The sequence below is a fragment of the Hyaena hyaena genome, unplaced genomic scaffold (assembly GCF_003009895.1).
Source record: "Hyaena hyaena isolate Hyena2069 unplaced genomic scaffold, ASM300989v1 scaffold_32, whole genome shotgun sequence".
NCBI lineage: Eukaryota > Metazoa > Chordata > Mammalia > Carnivora > Hyaenidae > Hyaena > Hyaena hyaena.
Genome location: NW_024080663.1, coordinates 3,217,347 through 3,235,502, shown reverse-complemented (window position 1 = coordinate 3,235,502; position 18,156 = coordinate 3,217,347). Strand labels below are relative to the sequence as shown.

The following is an 18,156-nucleotide window of genomic DNA, read 5'->3' as shown; positions in this document are numbered from 1 at the left end:
CTTCCAAATAAGGATGCCGCAGATAGTTTGTGCAAATTAGTTATATAAACATGTAGCAATGTGCTAGGTGCTTGAAAATTCACATATAAATACGACATGACCTCTGTTTTCAAGATGCTCATAACGACCTCAGTGATCGACAAGAAGACCTATAGCCAGAAGACAATATAATAAATGCAATACCAGTTACAGGAACAAGAATAGAGAAATAAGGGACTCAACTTTCCTAAAGAGAGAAGAAGAGGGTCATTGATGAGTTCACAAAGGAAGTGACATTTAAGATAGATCTGAAAATAAATGTGTGATTGATCAATATAAATAAATATTCAGCAGTCCAGCTACCATGCCTTCGCTTCTACATGGTGGATGTTGTGTCAGACACTGGTACACAGTGTGTGATCTAGGCCCTCGAGAAGTTTTGGCTCTAGGTACATTTTGCTACGCCAAGAAAGAATAAAGGTTGCTCACCTGCCTATCTCTGATTTCTTCTATCTCATTTTACGAAACTAGATTCATACGTGAAATAGAACTTTAAGTTCAAAGTTACTTTTTACAAATTCATTTCATTTCTGATGTGATGGGAAAAGCAATGGCTTAGTAAGTCAAATGACTACTAATTTTTAATGCTACCACTTAGCTGTTTTCTTACAGCATTCATTTATCATTCATTTACTTATTCGAGCAGCATTTACAGAGCCCTTACTGTGTATCAGTGGGTGTCCAAGGAATTGGGAAGTGAGTTTACTGTCTACTAGAGGAAAAAGACATTCAAAAATTCACATGCTGGGTGATACTTGCTTCAACTAAGGTTGAAGAAGAGAAGAAGAAATTAATTCTGATGTAAAGATCAAAGAATAACTCAGAGAGAAGGGGTGCTTGAGAATTTCTCTTCAATATGGGAAAGACATTTCAGATGCAGGGAACAGAAAGTAAAAATGCATGCAGACCCTAATCAGTCAGTAGTTTCGGCCTGTGCTGGTCCCTTTCAAGGGCTCTTGCTTAGGAATCCTGCTCCCATCCCAAGCATAAAGAAGTGAAGTCATTTCCTTCCATGTTTTTCGGTTGCAAAATTTTCTGTTCTAATATTGGAGCACCCAATTTCTCTCATATTTCCCAAGCAAATAATCTCAACATAATTGTGATTTGCCACATCTAAAAATTCTAAATACTAATATTTTATTTTCTGATATCACTAAAATATATACTTTGCCTCCAATTCTAAAGAAGAATTGTGGCTAACGCTATAATTGCAGTTACATTCTCAATTAAATATTCTTCACAACCCCTTAACTAAAATCTTGGGGCCAAATATATCTCAGATTTAGAAATGGTGTTCTGGGGGCTTCAGCAAAGTAAATGTGTGACCTCCCAGCAAGATGTGGGGGAGCAACTTGGAATTAAATGCACCGGTTTCCCTGTAGTAAACATTTAAATGTTCACTCAAAGAGGAAAAAAAATAAAAATTATAAATAGCCTCACATCAGCTCAGGTCATGTTTGCTGCCAAATGAGTTGTGTGAAATGTTGGTTTCAGCACTTTCTGGATTTCAGAATTGCTAATGAGGGACTGTGGACTTATATTGTGGTTATCTTCATTTCATAGTTTTAGAGAGAGGTTGGAAGAGCTTAATTAACTTGTCCAAGTCGCCTCCCTAGTTAAGTAACAAAACATCATGTAAACCTATCAGTCTTACTCTGGACTCTGCTGGTAACCTCTGTCCTATGTGTGGCAAACAACCACTTCACTTTCACTGAGGTGCCTAGGTTTTTACCAGGGATAAGGAGGCATTAAGATAACTGAGAGCAAATAAATGGATGCTTTGCTGCTGAGATCCTTCCTTTCTGATGTCCCTGTGAATATCTCTGCTTCCTTATCCTCACGGATTTCTTCATTGCTGACCACCTGCATGGACTGGGGATGTTATGTCTTCAATGGCAAAGTGTCTCTATCCTCAAATTCTTCTTGCTAACTTACATGTCTTTGAGGTAACTGCCGCACTAATTCCCTGCCCCCATTTCCTTATCAGGTACTTTCCACCACTGGCCACTCAGAACTCAGCATGCTGCGTCTGGATTTTGTCATCTCTTTCACTCATCTTCCAGCTCAAAATTGTTTATTGCCAGCTTTCTCCATCAACAGCAGCTTGCCTTGCACTCCATGGCTAACCTCTCCATTTCTTAAGGATTTTCTGTTGCTATTCTCTCCTTTATTACCCTTGGCAATGTGGATCCTTAGATCCCTCCATCAGAATCACAATGTCACAATGCAGATTCCTTCCTGGACCCACTTCTGACCAACTGAATAAGCATCTCGAGGAGCAGGGACAGAAAATGTACATTTTTCCTAAGTATACCCCATGGTTTTTAAGCACCAGCAGTTTGAGATCAACTGCTCTGTGGTGTGACAAAGCCTGTGGCTGCTCTTTGTATGGGTTTTGTTCTCATGTTTGCAGGTACAGATTTATACAACTGGCACCATAAGACCAGAGCAAACTATAAATGCCTGACATTTTGCCTTTCCAAAGCAACCTGAAGAAACACTGCTTGGGAAGTTTAATAAATTAATAAGTGAGGTATGCAAAGGGAGAGTATATTAATACACTAATTGCTTAAAAGATAACATGGCTAATTTGGCCAAATCCTTGTTTCCATAGCTAACGTCTCATTTTCTCTCCATCTTCAAACACTGTACTGTAATTGGTTTCTTCTAAATTTCTACTCTAATTTATTCCAGTCTGACCTCTGAGTGAAAGATTAAGTAGAGTAACAATTGTACTTTCCAAACAAATCTTTCCTATAAGAAGCCAAGCTTCTTCTAACAGGCCCTTCTAAAGAGTGTACATCATCTCAGGTTTTCCCTGTAACATGAAAACACTATAAGAAGCAGCATCCTATCCTTCAGCTAGTGAGAGAGCAATATTAGTTGTTTTCAAAGATACACACACACACACACACACACACACACCAGCAACACTATGAGGAACAATTAGGAAGCCACCTATGCGTTGGGATCTAGCACACTTTGATTCACTGTCAGGGACATTAAGATAAAGGGGGACAATCATCTATTGTTTTAGTCATGTCAGGCCACACAAGGGAATCCAAGAGCAAAGATCTATTACCAGATCAACTGCTAGTTCTTCATCTTAGAGTTGATAAGTGAACTGCTAATATAATCACATAGGCAAAAATATGTAAAAAAATTTTTTTTAAATGATAATGCTGAAAATTACACTTATGATTTTGATGAAGGCTGGGCTTACCAAAATAAAGTTGGAATCTAGATTCAAACTGTCAGAAAATCAATTTCCACTTACGTTATTGACACAAGTGTCTTCAACATTATTCATCTTTTATTTGAATATATAAGTTTTGAAATGAGTGTGGAAGTCCCTTAAAGACAAAACAGCCCAGTGCAATATAACTGCTAACATTTCAATTCACTCAAATTTGAGACAATGTTTTTATTAATGGTCATAAACTATCAAAACTATCATGTCAGAGCCAATTTATTTGAGATATTTACATTTAATGAGTATAAATTTATTTGTGGAAAAGAACAGGTGCTTTTTTTTTTTTTTTTGCTATGAACAACCTTCAGATATTGATGGTCATTGATAAAGGCAAGAACGCTCACTGTCTAAATACTGCAGACTCAGTTTATGATAATATGATTAGCTACATTAATAATGCTGCTTAGGCACAGTCTTGCTAATTACAATATTATAAATATTAATGCCACCCACCCTTTTTTCTGTTTGATTGCTACTCATGAAGTCATTCATCATGATATTTTCCAGGAATCTACACTGTAAGATTTTATTTCTTTCTCTCTTTTGTTTTTCATTACTGGACTTGCAATCATGCACATTATTTTTCAAGAAGCCCTTATTTTTGGCTACCTGGGAGGAGAGTGATATTTTCTATTAAAACTAGCCAAATGTAAGTCAGTTATATGATGTTTCTCTGGTTCTCTCAGAACCCCTAACCCTGGCACCCAAGGCAGAGTACCCAGGGTTTTTGTTTTCCATTCTTTTTCATGTGACCTGTTTCAAGTTAAGATTCATTTGAATTATTAAATGCTTCCTTAAAGAATCTTTTTATACTTGCCTTTCTTTTTTTTCCCTAAAGTTAATTATTGATGTAGTGACAAGCTGAAAAGACTAAGAATTATAATTTTTTCCTCCCCTCATTCAGGACTCAAGAAATGTCTTCTGACAATGGTTGTCTATTTAGAATAATACAAAGGAAATACAAAGGCAAAATGCTGAATGTTGTTTTAGAGAAGATTTGCTAAAATCACTGTATTATACAAAATGTAAATGTAGTATATATTTCTCTGAAAATAGCAGTTAGTGAGAAAGTTGGGACATAACCTTTTGAGCCCAGGTTTAACCACATAGCAAAAGCAGTTACAAAGGATGCTGATTAGATTTTAATTTTAAAAACTTCATCATATTATTCAGGGCTCCAGTGATTTGATTGTCTTGAAAATAGAAAGGTAATGTTATAATTTCCAGAGCTTGTTAAAGAATAAAGAAATCTCCAGCCTCCCACTGCAAAGAATGCCAGTCATCGCCACTGTAAGCAAGAATTTGGAGGCACTTTACACTACAAACTTCAATCTTTTCCCTTTACATGACCTTGTGTTATATTGGTTTTATAAAAATGTAACTCACGGACCTATCATATAACTGTAATCAAGCCTCCTTCAGAATGATTCTACTACAGAAATAACATCCAAAAGGCACTGTGTTTCCTCTGTTAGTGAGATAGTGTGAAAGAAAACAAGACCTGAAATAGAAAGTGACCGAGATAGAGTTCTTAAGGACAACAGAAGTTGAGCACGTACCTTTCCCATGAGTTCAGCAATACAAGGAACCGGTTTCCCTTTCTGGTGACTCACGGTAGCCGGACTCTGCCCGTCCCAGGCCTGCAGTTCTTCAATGCTTTTCAGATACAGCAGGGCTTTGAGACCAGTGCAGTAGTCTTGGATGACAGTGAAATCCTGATTCTGAACGGCACTGCATACCTGGAAAAGATGGAGCAATTAACCCAGTGTCAAACCAAGAGCTAATTCTCCAAATGGGCTCACTTTTCATTTATTCAAGAAAAATTATTTCTGTTCCAGGCACTGTTCCAAGCATGGCATGTCAATCATTGGGTGGGGATGGGAGTGCTGGGTGGGGAGGGACTGTGAACGGGCACAAGGAAGCTTTCAGGACAATGTATACTTTCATAAACTTGATGTGGTGATGGCCTCACAGGCATACACATATTTCAAAACTTACCAGATTGTACCCTTTAAATATGTGCAGTTTACTGTATGTCAGGCAAACCTCAGTACAGCTGTTAAAAATTAGATCCAGTTGGTTGGATTTACAAGGAATCAAATTAAGTACAGCATAAGAAATGACATTTTAACTCTCTCATTTGCCCTCTATTGATTGGGATGTACTGCCTGGAGGTAGTTCTCAAGTTCAGAGGTGGTTTTGCTGAGTCTGAGTGCTGTTCATCTGTTAACTCAACCACCACTGACCCCTGTCTACCTCTTCAGCCTCATCTAGTCTTGTTCTTTTTGCTCCAATCACCCAGGTCTTGCTCTTTTCTTCACATTTGCCACATTCCTTCCTTGCCTTAAGACTTTTTCATAAGATCTTGCAGCCTAGAAAATCCTTCCCTTCTACCCATGGCTGAGTACTGGCCCCTCTTTATCTCATGGTAAATATCACCTTTTAAAGGAGGCTCCAAGAACCCAGAATAGGTTAAGGCCTTCTTTTACCGATATGTTTTTTACTTATAACTATACTACATTTGATTTACAGCTCACTTCCCAGACTGAAGTTTCAGGTGGGAAGAAACTGTCTTGATCTTGGTGACTATAATATCCACAGTGTTTGTCACTTATTCTGTTCTTGATAAATATATGCCTTTGGGACATCTGGATGGCTTAGTCGGTTGAGTATCTGACTTTGGCTCAGGTCATGATCTCACTGCTTGTGGGTTTGGCCTCGCATCGGGATCTCTGCTGTCAGTGAGAAGCCTGCTTTGGATCCTCTGTCTCTCTCTCTCTTTCTGCCCCTCCCCTGCTCATTTTCTCTCTTTCTTTCTGACAAAAATAAACATTAAGAAATTTTAAAAATATGTCAAATGCATGAATAAATTACAAGACATATTTTAATTTGAGTGACCATATGTCAGAAGATAAAGAATAAAAAAATTCGAGAGTAAAGGAAGGTTGAATCTGAGAAATTAGGATCCTTCTAATAAAAAAAAACCTGCAAGTCTGTGTTGGGATTTGAGGTAGACCTTGAATTTAATGGATTTAGATAAACACTTCTAGGTTAACTATTACCAAAGACACCTCAAAAAGCAGAAACAAAAATCTTTCATTTCCTTTTCTCAAGTGCTGTATGTTACTACAATGTTAAGAAGAGAATTGAATAACTACTAAACACAAAGAATATTTTCCATGAAGTCCATTACATTACATTACATTAAAAAAATGTTTCTCAAGAAGAATAATTTGAGCATTAACTGGGCCTCTTATAACTTTCTTAGAGTTGATTTTTTTGAGAACAATTATAAAAATCATAATTTCCTCCACAGAATTTGTTTAAACTGTAAGTCAACTGATGCCTTACTTTACCCTTTTTGTTCACTGTGAGATTTCCTTTCTTTTTTTTTTTTGTAGTATATGCTTATGGGTATAATTTTACTCTAGTCTTAAAGTAGTGCACCATATGACCATAAGAAATCAGATTTCAAAAGAACATCATGTCATGTTCTTTATGTGATGTTCATGATTGTTATAAATACCTGTAGCTAAAAGCAACCTAGATACTTTGTAACATATGAATAGTAAAGCTGAATCTCATTTATTCCTGATTTATCCAGTGAGAAGATGTAAACGCCACTAATTTTCTTAATGGCACAATTTGTGTATGGTAGACTTAGCCCAACGGCGCTGGATGATCAAGAGAAGACTTGGTGCATTGTATTGTATTGTAATTTTTTTAGTTGAAGTAAATTAACATAGAGTTGGTGTATTTTAACCAGGGAAGAACATGGTAGGTCCTATGGCTAGGAACACTACCTCTTTCCCACCCCTTCCTACGCTCGTATTCTATAGTGCTAGTGTGTCATGTAGTTAGGAGCTATACTGAGTATATGAAGGAAACATAAAACCTCAAAAGGGAGGAGAGACTACAAGATGGCGACTGAACATGGCTGGGATGGTCTGCTATGCTGCAAACACTGGAAGCCACCATCAGACATGGGTGTTTGAGGGGATCACTTCAGATAGGTTTCATCACAAGGCAAATGTCAACCTATGTATATACCTTCCCATGAGTAATTTAATTTCTACTTTCTGATAAGATGAAGCTCATTAGTTTTCCTGATGGGAATGTCTGATCATAGGAACTTTGCACATTGATATTTTCTTTTAAACTTTTAATATATATATATATATATACATTATCTGAGGATCTTATTTAAATTCAGATTCTGTTTCTGTAGGTTGGGAATGAGACCCAAGATCCTGCATTTGTGACAAGCTCCCAAGTGGTGTTGATGCTGCTGGACCGCACAGAATAGCAAGATCTTAAGCCCTGGTAGGGATGGACCTCAACCTGAAATGTTATCTGCAAAGTGAATTTCTTATAGATAAACAAGTTCTTCTTGACTTTTACTTTTCATTGTAGCAACATTTTCATAGCCCTTTAAGAAGCACTGCTTACAATAATAAGTCACATCTGAAGAAACAAGTAATTTGCTGATTAAATAGTAATAAGACCCAAAATAAATCTTAGGATGCAAGCACACCGTTGGGAACAGCTTCGGCCATGGGATTTGATGTCAGAAAATGAATTTGCTCAGAAAGGTGCCTTGTTCCTGCCTAACCTTTACACTCCACTGAGGGCTTTATCTCTGTCTCCGAGGTAAATGGTTCCTGTTAAAATGCCAAACATGTAGCTGCTATTCCTAAATGGGTGTGTTTTACATGACATCTCTTTGTTTGTTTAACAGCTCTGATTAGGACTCTTAATAGGCGTTAACATGTTTGCTTAGTATAATTCGTAAGTTCTTTATGGTGAAGGCTGGTTTATCTTTCTTCACAGCAGGACATCAGGTGCCATTATAAGGATCATTGCCACTATTAATTATTTCCATAAGCATGAATATCCTTATAGTGAGCTGTTTTAAATAGGGGCCCCTGGATTCTCAGCAGGATCAGCAGGGCTGAGTAGGTGGCGGTCCCCTGTACAGTAGGATTTGAGGAGTATCATAAAGTTCCTACTGCCACTGAAAAGTCTTCTCCAGAGGTCTGACACAGTGCCCTGAATTTCCGTTTTAGGTGCATGCACATTCAGTCAAAGCTTCTATGCAAAGTGACCGTACAAATACCTGCAAGGTAACACAGGGTTGCGGAGTGCTATTCTTTTCCCATTATTGCTCATTAAATGAGATTAAGAACATTAATTGTAAATTACCTATTTATGGTTAGTTACATCTTTAAAATCTTCTTTACACACCTTCTTTCTTTCTTTTTTTTTTTTATACCTTATTTCTTTCAATACTCAAAATAAATCTAAAAGTTAGGCAGGAGAGAGGGTAATGTTTTCTTTTAAAAATGGAATGAACTTGGGACGCTTGGGTGGCTGTTGGTTGAGCGTCTGATTTCAGCTCCGGTCATGATCTCAAGCTTTGTGGGTTTGAGCCCCATGTCGGGCTCTGTGCTGACAGCTGGTAGCCTGGAGCCTGCTTCAGATTCTGTCTCTGTCTCTCTCTGACCCTGCCCTGCCAGTGCTCTGTCTGTCTGTCTCTCTCCTGAAAAAGTAAACTAATGTTAAAAATAATAATAGTGTGGAGGTTCCTCAGGAAACTAGCAATAGAACTCCCCTATGACCCAGCAATAGCACTGCTAGGAATTTACCCAAGGGATATAGGAGTGCTGATGCATAGGAGCACATGCACCCCAATGTTCATAGCAGCACTCTCCACAATAGCTAAAACATGGAAAGAGCCTAAGTGTCCATCAACAGATGAATGGATCAAGAAGATGTGGTTCATCTGTACCATGGAATACTACATGGCAATGAGAAACAATGAAATCTGGCCATGTGTAGCAACATGGATGGACCTTGAGGGTGTGATGCTGAGCGAAATAAGTCAGGCAGAGAAGGACAAATATCATATGTTTGCACATATAGGAGGATTAGGAGGAACTTGACGGAGGAACAACCGGGAGAAGAAGGGGGGAAATGGTGGGGGAAAGGGAGAGAGGCAAACCAGGAGAGACTCTTGAATGCTGACAAAAACTGAGGACTGATGGATGTGGGGGGGGGAGGAGGGATGGGCATGGAGGAGGGCACTTGTGGGGATGAGCACTGAGTGTTATGTGGAAACTAATTTGACAATAAACTATTTGTAAAAAAAATAAAAAAATAATAATAAATAAGTAAATAAATATGGAAAGAACTTGACTTTGAGAAACTATTTCTTAGTCAAATCTGGTGGTTTTTATGCTGTACCAAATGGTACAGCCTCGAGGCTACGAGCATGCACACAGAAGTCCAGCAGAATCAGGGTGAAACTACATCATGGCTACATAAGTATGCGCAACTTTCTTCACTTAAAAATGGAGATTAAATACTTAATACGCAGGAAACTAAAAGGCAACATATTTAAGTCTTAAAATAGTGGCTAGTACTTAGTAAGTTAGATTGGCACCAAAAATAAATTTCATAATATGAATAAATCATTAGACCATGAATTAGGCAAGACATAATTTTTTAAATCTAATACTTTTTTCAGCCTAATGCAGTAAAAGAAGGTCATGGACATTATTTTTATTTGCATTAAGTGATGATCTCGAAAAAAGTGTTTGGTCTTGTTGCCAGAAGACATGTCTGAGACCCAGCTCTGTATTTCAACAGCTGTGTGACTGGGGTTAGTCATTTAGCATCTTGAGTCCTCCTCTCTCAGTTCCCAATCTGAAAAAAAAAAGTGGATGATAATATCTAATTTATTGTTGTGAGGATTAAATTACATCGTGTAGGTGGCAGTGCTGTGGAAATTACAGCACCCAGAAGGATAGAATGGTACTAAACCTCATTGTTATTATCAGATAATTTAGAGTTGAAAGTGCCTATAAGGTCAAAATGGAAAGTTCTGCCTGTAAAGAAAGAGCCAACTTCCTTGAAATGTAAAAGACAATTTACTAGGAAGCTAGCAAATAGAATCCAAATTGGATTAAAAATACTAATCCCAGGTAAATAATTTGGCAGAGGAGAGTTCTACAGAATCAGGACACGGTGGGCTGGCACATGTTTTTGTGTAATAGAGCAGTGATCTTTCAAATGATATTTCAAAATGTGACAGTTATTAAATAGGGATATTAAATTTTTTTTCTTAATATTTGTTTATTTTCGAGAAGGAGAAAGAGACAGAGCATGTGGGGGATGGGCAGAGAGAGAGAGAGAGAACACAGAATCAGAAGCAGGCTCCAGGCTCCGAGCTGTCAGCACAGAGCCCAAATTCAAACCCATGAATTTTGAGATCCTGACCAGATCTGAAGTGGGATGCTTAACCCTCTGAGCCACCCAGGTGCCCCATAAATAGGGATCTTAAACTACCAAGCACAATGCAGATGAACCCACAAACATAATTATCCCTTTTTACTTCATTTCACATAGGTGGACAAACTCCACTCCAGGTCCTAGAAATGTGGGCTATATGCATGTAAAATATCTGTTTACATTTGAATCCAAAGAAGTCTTAGAGTTGCTGTAAATTTATTGCTAAAAGGAATGGTGGAGTAAAAGCAATACATTTAAGTAAAAATGGAAATTCTTCTTCAGTGCTTACCACAATCCAAAAAACACTAATAACAGACTCTTATGTAGCTGGAAGAAGTTCAAGTGTATTCTTATGAGCACAGTCTATAGATAAAACACTGAATAAGGAAGTATATCCATGGACTTCTTCAAGATTTCCCAGAAAAAGGAAAAAAAATTCCTATGATCTCCCCTTACTGATTTATTTTGATAAAGTGTTAAACTGTTTAAACAATGTAAAACACCTGCAATATTTTACATGGTGCTTTGCAGTTTTCAAAGCACATTATCAAAAGGTCAGAAATATTTATATAGTGATTTACAGTTTTCAGAGCATGCCAACAAATTAAGGAAAAGGAAATTTAGAAAAATTTCAGACCAGCCTCCTTATTTAGGAGTCCAGAATGGCTAAGTGACTTATCTGTGGTCACACAGCCAGTTGGAGGCAGCACTGGTCTCCCCACCTGGCCTGAAGCTCTCTCCGGTACGGCACTGCCTCTGCAGTACCTTGGTCTGTACACCAATTCTGACAGTAAGACAGAGAAGGTGCCATTAAGTCCTTGGTAAACTGAGGAAATCGAAACTAAACATCGAATGCTTTGCCCCAACTCAACAGATTAGTAGGTGGTAGAGCCAACTGTCAGATTAAGATATTCTGACCTCTGCTCTTATTCATGGAAATGTCAAAATCCTAAATTTGAGAAGTCTTCTATAACTAAATAAGCACATATTTCTAATTCTCAAAAGAAGCAGCACATTGTTGTAAAATGACTTCAAATTTATAATGTAACAAATAATGGCAGAAATATACAGATTTTTAAAATGTAGGATCTTAATAATTGGATGACCACTTGAAAGTTGATGACGAAAACTGGAAAATGAACCTCTGCTGTTGTTGGATGGAAAAGCAGTTTCCACACCCACTGATTAAAAGCATCAGACTTTCTCAAGGCATGGAAACAGTAATTCCTCCTTGGGTTCTGCCCAGTACTGATCAACAGATATGTAAAACTACATTATACTTTCGAAACTGTAGTATACCACATATTGTTAAGGTAATAATTCAGAATAACAATATCTCCCTATGAGTTTTCGGTACTACATAAACATGGCACTGCTTACTACAAAATTCATGAATAAAACACCAAAATTATCATTTTATAAGGCAATAGGTGAAAAGACAGCCCCTGGAGATACATAATACATAAGGGGCTAGATGGGTATATATTTGTATATCCACATAAAACCAAAAATCTTAGTTGTTCTATCGTATTTAGTTTCCATTTGTTGAAGCTGTACAACATCAAAGTCGTGATGTCCCTATATATTGTATTTAGCAGTAATGTAACGGACTACGTGAAGAAATCAAAGTGAGAGTTTCTAAGTAGTTTCCTGGCAATTGAGACAGCAGGCTCTTTCATCTGCTCTGTAACCGTGGCAGTGCATTGATTTAAACTCCTTCTGAGATCTCAAATGCTTTCATACTCTTAGGTCTCTCAAGCTGCCTTTTTTTTTTTTTTTTTCTCAAAGTGATAAAATTCTAGCATTCAGCAAAATATCATCTTGTTTTCCCCAAAAGGAGAGGGCTTATTTCAGGTTTGCTGCTAACCTGTACAGGATCACTAAGTAAAATAGCTGTCCAAATGCCATGCTATCAAGAAATCTTGCTTTCAGTTCAAGTTTTCTATATTCTTACTGTAACAAATTGGGTTGGGGGGGAAATAAACAGCCCTACGATGTTGTTTTTTAAAGGTTCAGATAAAAAAAAAAATCTCAGGGCATAAGGACTTCTGCTTATTAATTACATTTTCAAAGCTGTCCTTTAATTGTTCCTTATTGAAAAATGTTAAAGGAACAGAAAACACTTAGCTTGTGTTGTGTATCATATCTTTCATTGTCATTTACATTACTTATCCTCTTATCTAGTTTTTAAGTTATTTATTCTCTGACAAATTCTAAGTATATAAATACCCACCCCTTCTCCCCAATCAGGAAGGAATTTTAAGGAGTTTGAAAGGATATTTCTTTAAGGTCCACCTGTGGTCATATGATTAATTTCTTTCTTTCTTTTTTTTTTTTTTTTTAATATTTTTAATTTACTTCTAGGAGAGAGAGAGAGAGAGACAGCGTGAGCAGGGGAGGGTCAGAGAGAGAGGGAGATACAGACTCTGAAATTGGCTCCAGGCTCTGGGCTGGCAGTCAGCACAGAGCCGACGCGGGGCTCGAACCCACGAACCGCAAGATGGTGACCTAAGCGAAAGTCGGACGCTTCACCGACTAAGCCACCCAGGCGCCCCTATCTGATTAATTTCTTAACCCAAATTCAGCTGAAGACAGGCTGAAAGAGAATAAAGTATTTCCAAGGTATTTTGTACTGGAATCTCCCAATCAGAATATGGAATATGAGTATCACTTCTCCAAGTATTTTCTCAAAGGTGGCATAGATGATGGGCCACCCACTTGACTATTATTCAGAACAGCATTGTGGGACTGATCTTCTCTATTCACTTGGCCCAGGACACAACTTGACTGAGGAGGGCCTGGGCTGAGTAGTCAAAGGGCTGTGATGTGCCCTGCAGGCAAGATCACCTCTGTTACTTTCCTTGTCCTTTATAAAGTCAGCTTCAACTGGATTCTGATCTCAGTGATGACCTGAACCAAGAACTAATGATGAAAAAAGGACCACACAGAGACACAGCCCCTTTGTCTGCCTTTTATGAGGGGCTAGAGACAAAATGGGCGAGTCGGGCACAACATGTAGGGCCAAAGAGTGGGGACCGCTGTCCTGCCTCTTCAAAGATGTCGCTGTTGACAGTCCTACTTCCCCACAGACACAAACAGAAATCTGAAAAGACTGAGGCTAGACATAGTGTCCTCTGCACACCAGGCTCCCCTATGCAGCCCATTCTTTGGGTAGGGGCTGTGGCTGCAGCTTGAGGAAGCTCAGCCACTTTGTCTCAGAGGCGGAAGGATTTTTCTACCTAAACAGACTTTCCCCACGTTAGGCTCCTGCTGTGGTGCAGCATCAATTACCACAGTAATTTTCAATTATTCTGCAGTGACACAGGTGGTGGTGTAAGGGTTTGCATGTAGCCTCATGCAAGCTCAGCACCTCACACGATAAAAGTGGGGCAAGAAGAGGAAACTGAATATCCAAACAATGGCTGTCAGATGACTAAAATCCATAATTTTTGGCAATCTCTCTTTTTCAGCAGTGTCAACACAGCTGGGAGAATTTGACTTACGATATCATTTACTAAAATACCACATGGGGTTTGGATGATGGGATAATGAGTCATAATGCCTAGAAAGAAAAAATTTACTGAGCAAATTCACCCAGGGAAATTTTTTTCTGGACTCTGAAGATGGATAAAGGTATATAGTTACTCAACAATAGAAATAGACATTCAATATTTCAAGAAAAGTGGATTATCTGAAATGAGAAGAATGTTGTTCAACAAGAAAACAGCACCTTAAATAACACCATCCACCTCTTAACTCAAAGCACTCACAGTTCAGGAGTTGATGTTATGGCTAATATGTTATTGATAAAAACACAAATTTGTGAGTGGTGCATGGCTATTATCAGCAAGTCCACAATCTTGACTGAGCTGCCAATATAGTCTGGGACACAAAAGTTAGACAAAGTTCAGCTGATTAAGAGTGAATAATCTATTTAAGAGTTAAGCTCTACAGAAAAAAGCAACAACAACAAACCCAAAACACACTTACCAGTGTTCAAGTTAACATACTGAAATCACAGTGCATAAATTGGAGAGCTGGAGAAGCAAAGCCAAAAAGTTTGTATTTTTTAAAAATTCTCTTAATGTTTATTTATTTTGAGAGAGAGCGAGAGCGAGAGAGAGCCTAAGCGGGGGAGGGGCAGAGAGAGGGAGAGCCAGTCTCCCAAGAAGGCTACTTGCTGTCGGCACAGAGTCTGGTGCACTGCTCCATCTCAGAACCGTGAGATCATGACCTGAGCGGAGATTAAGAGTTGGACACTTAACCTACTGAGCACCTGGGCACCTCTTAAAGGTTTGTAACTTTTAAAAGGAGATTTAAAAATACATTAAAAACTTGTTTTTAATTTCTTTACTTATACAGGTAGAAAATAGGCCTACAAAATTTGTGATTTTGTGGAAAACCTGGGAAAGTAAATTGCATGGTAGGTTTTATGTTTGGCTTTTTGTGTTTTATTTTGTTAATGTTTATTTATTTTTGAGAGAGAAAGAGAGAGGCAGAGCATTAGCAGGGGAGGGGTAGAGAGACAGGGAGACAGAATCTGAATCAGGCTCCACACACAGAGCCCAGTGCAGGACTCAAACTCACAGACCGTGAGATCATGACCTGAGCCAAAGTCAGATGCTGAACCAACTGGGCCACCCAAGTGCCCCTAGTTTGGTCCTTAATTAATGAAAACCAAGAACCTAAAAATAAAATGCCTGGACTTTGGCCTCCAAAGATGGATTGCTGGAATATGGTTATAGATGAATAAATGCAATGATCAAGGAAGCAGCTTTATTTATACATTTCTCACTAGAAGGGCACATATTTTATGATTTGTGAATGTGACAATTAGCCTGAAGAAAGATTACAAATACCAGTAAAAATTTTAGGCTCAGAGTTTTAGGAGGATACATAGAAGTGACCCATATAATTTATCATCCAGACACTGGAGAGTAAACAGGGAAACTATTAACAAAAATACCACGACAATCAGTATAAACTAAAATTGTCCTGAACAAATCTAGATCTATGATTCCCTTACTTATTGGAGGGTTTTCCTCATCTTCAGATTGGAGGGAGATTTTTCACTTATCCTCATGGAACACTTTCTAAAATGCTCTATCATTTTTGTTCGTTTTACCATTCAGGTGCTTCAGGTACTTATGCAGGCCTCAGAACATTAACACTGAATTGAAATCATGGGGCTTTGATTACTTACATGGGGATTTGGAATCTCAGAGACCTAACCTGATCCAGAGAACCCTAGTTTTTAAAATAAATAAATAAATTTATTACATTCTTTTAAATGTTTTATTTATTTCTGAGAGAGAGGGACAGCGTGAGTGGGGGAAGGTTAGAGAGAGAGGGAGATACAGAATCTGAAACAGTCTCCAGGCTCTGAGCTAGCTGTCAGCACAGAGCCCAAAGCAGGGCTCGAACCCACAAACTATGAGATCATAACCTGAGCCAAAGTCAGACACTTAACTAACTAAGCCACCCAGGCACTCCACAGAGTACCCTAGTTTTAAAGGGTCCCTCTTGACCTCCAAGGATTTTTTGGCATAAGAAAAACTCAAGAAGGACAGGAAGGGTAAAGGGTTGACCAAAATCTGAATCCTGTAACTCGGACAGAAACACCTTTAAGCGTGGAAAATTTTTATGTACTTTACATAGTTAAAAAAGCCTGTTCTTGGGGCGCCTGGGTGGCTTAGTCGGTTAGGCGTCCGACTTTCGCTTAGGTCATGATCTCGCGGTTCGTGGGTTCCAGCCCCGCGTCGGGCTCTGTGCTGACTGCCAGCTCAGAGCCTGGAGCCTGTTTCAGTCTGTGACTCCCTCTCTCTCTAACCATCCCCTGCTCAAGCTGTCTCTCTCTCCTAGAAATAAATAAAACATTTAAAAAAATTAAAAAAAAAAAAAAAAGCCTGTTCTTTTGTAACTGTCATTTCTTTATGCTTTACCCAAATTCCTCTAGGCTTACTGCACTTTGGCTGAAATTCACTTAGTGGTTATTACTTTCCAAGCACTGTGATGAATATGTTTAATGTAGCATCACATTTAAGCCTCACAATAACACCACAAAGTATTATTATTATTTTTAATGTTTTATTTATTTTTGAGAGAGATAGAGATAGAGACAGCATGAGCAGGGGAGGGTCGGAGAGAGAGGGAGACACAGAATCTGAAGGCAGGCTCCAGGCTCTGAGCTGTCAGCACAGAGCCTGATGCCGGGCTTGAACCCACAAACCATGAGATCATGACTTGAGCTGAAGTTGGATGTTTAACTAACTGAGCCACCCAGGAGCCCCACAAAGTATTATTATTTTCTTCAATTAGCAGATGGGTAAACAGAGTCAGAGATTAAGGACCTTGACTATGATCATACAACTAACAAAAAGCAGAGCAAGGGTTCAAGTGCAGAATCAATATGCTCTAGAACCCTTTCTAATAACAACTGTGCAATCTTGTTTTTCTTTTTTAACCACTGCAAAGGCCTCTGGTTCTCACAGGGATAAATATATTTAGATATATATATATATATAACATATACATAGATACATGTGTGTGTCTGTTAGTCTGTCTGTATGTATCTATCTGTCTATCTGTCCAAAATAGAATTATTGTGAAGAATATATCAAATAAAAAGATATGTATGTATCTAGGACAATATCTAAAATACCTGTAAGTAGGAATGATAATTTAGATCTCATTCTCCAGCTTTAAGAGACGCAGTGAAAGGGCAGAGGCTATATCTGTTTTGTTCATCACAGTACACTCAGTGTTTAATACATAAAGATCTGTGCCTGGCATATGATTTTTTCAATAAATGAGTAAATGAATGAATGAAGCAAGTTGATGATCTCATATTAAAACCACTCAATGAGAAGCAAAATTGTCTTCAATTTCCTGTCAATGATATATTTTCATCTCCCTCTTTTTATACAAATTTATCATAATTTAGAAGTCACACTAACCCACAATAAAATACTTTTATCTCAACTTCTACTGCATTTAAAGTCTATGCCACTCACTGCACCATTAAACATTACTATCTTTGCATTATTACTTAACTATTCTTTCAATATACCCAGGTCTTTCCAGGATACAAAGAAGCAGCTCTACTTCAGCATTCTTCCTGATACTCAGAGTACTATTCATTACAGCTAAATTTGACATACTTTATATATGGATTATTGCTTATCTGGTATTTTCAGTCTGGATAACCAAGTCCTGACAGCGGCTCCCATTTGATTCTTTCTCTTCTGGTAGTTCTCTTTAATAACAACTGAAGGAATATGTAATTCAGAATTCCATAAAGACATGTGTTTAACAAAGATTGAACTCACAACACCATGTCTAACATATACAATGTTCTAAACTACTAATTTTCACACACATATGTACATATATTGAAGTATTCATTTGTAGCAGTCTGGATTCTAGCTCCTCCGAAGGACTGATAAAATAGAGCCAGGAGATGCTAAAGCAAAGGTCTCTGTCCTGTTTTGTGTCTGGATTCTTTTATCTAATTTTTTAGTTTCTGCATCACAAACCCAGGTCAGTCCAGTTGTCTCCTTGGATCAGGCCTAATG

General features: G+C 38.1%; 1 protein-coding gene across 1 annotated transcript in view; it reads right to left on the bottom strand.

Moving 5' to 3' along the window:
• Positions 1-18,156, bottom strand: part of DPYD (dihydropyrimidine dehydrogenase) — an 821,052-nt gene that overhangs the window by 115,863 nt on the left and 687,033 nt on the right. The window contains exon 20 of the mRNA XM_039228461.1: positions 4,852-5,031. Coding sequence (XP_039084392.1) covers positions 4,852-5,031 — 180 coding nt within the window. The remainder of the gene's footprint in view (positions 1-4,851; positions 5,032-18,156) is intronic.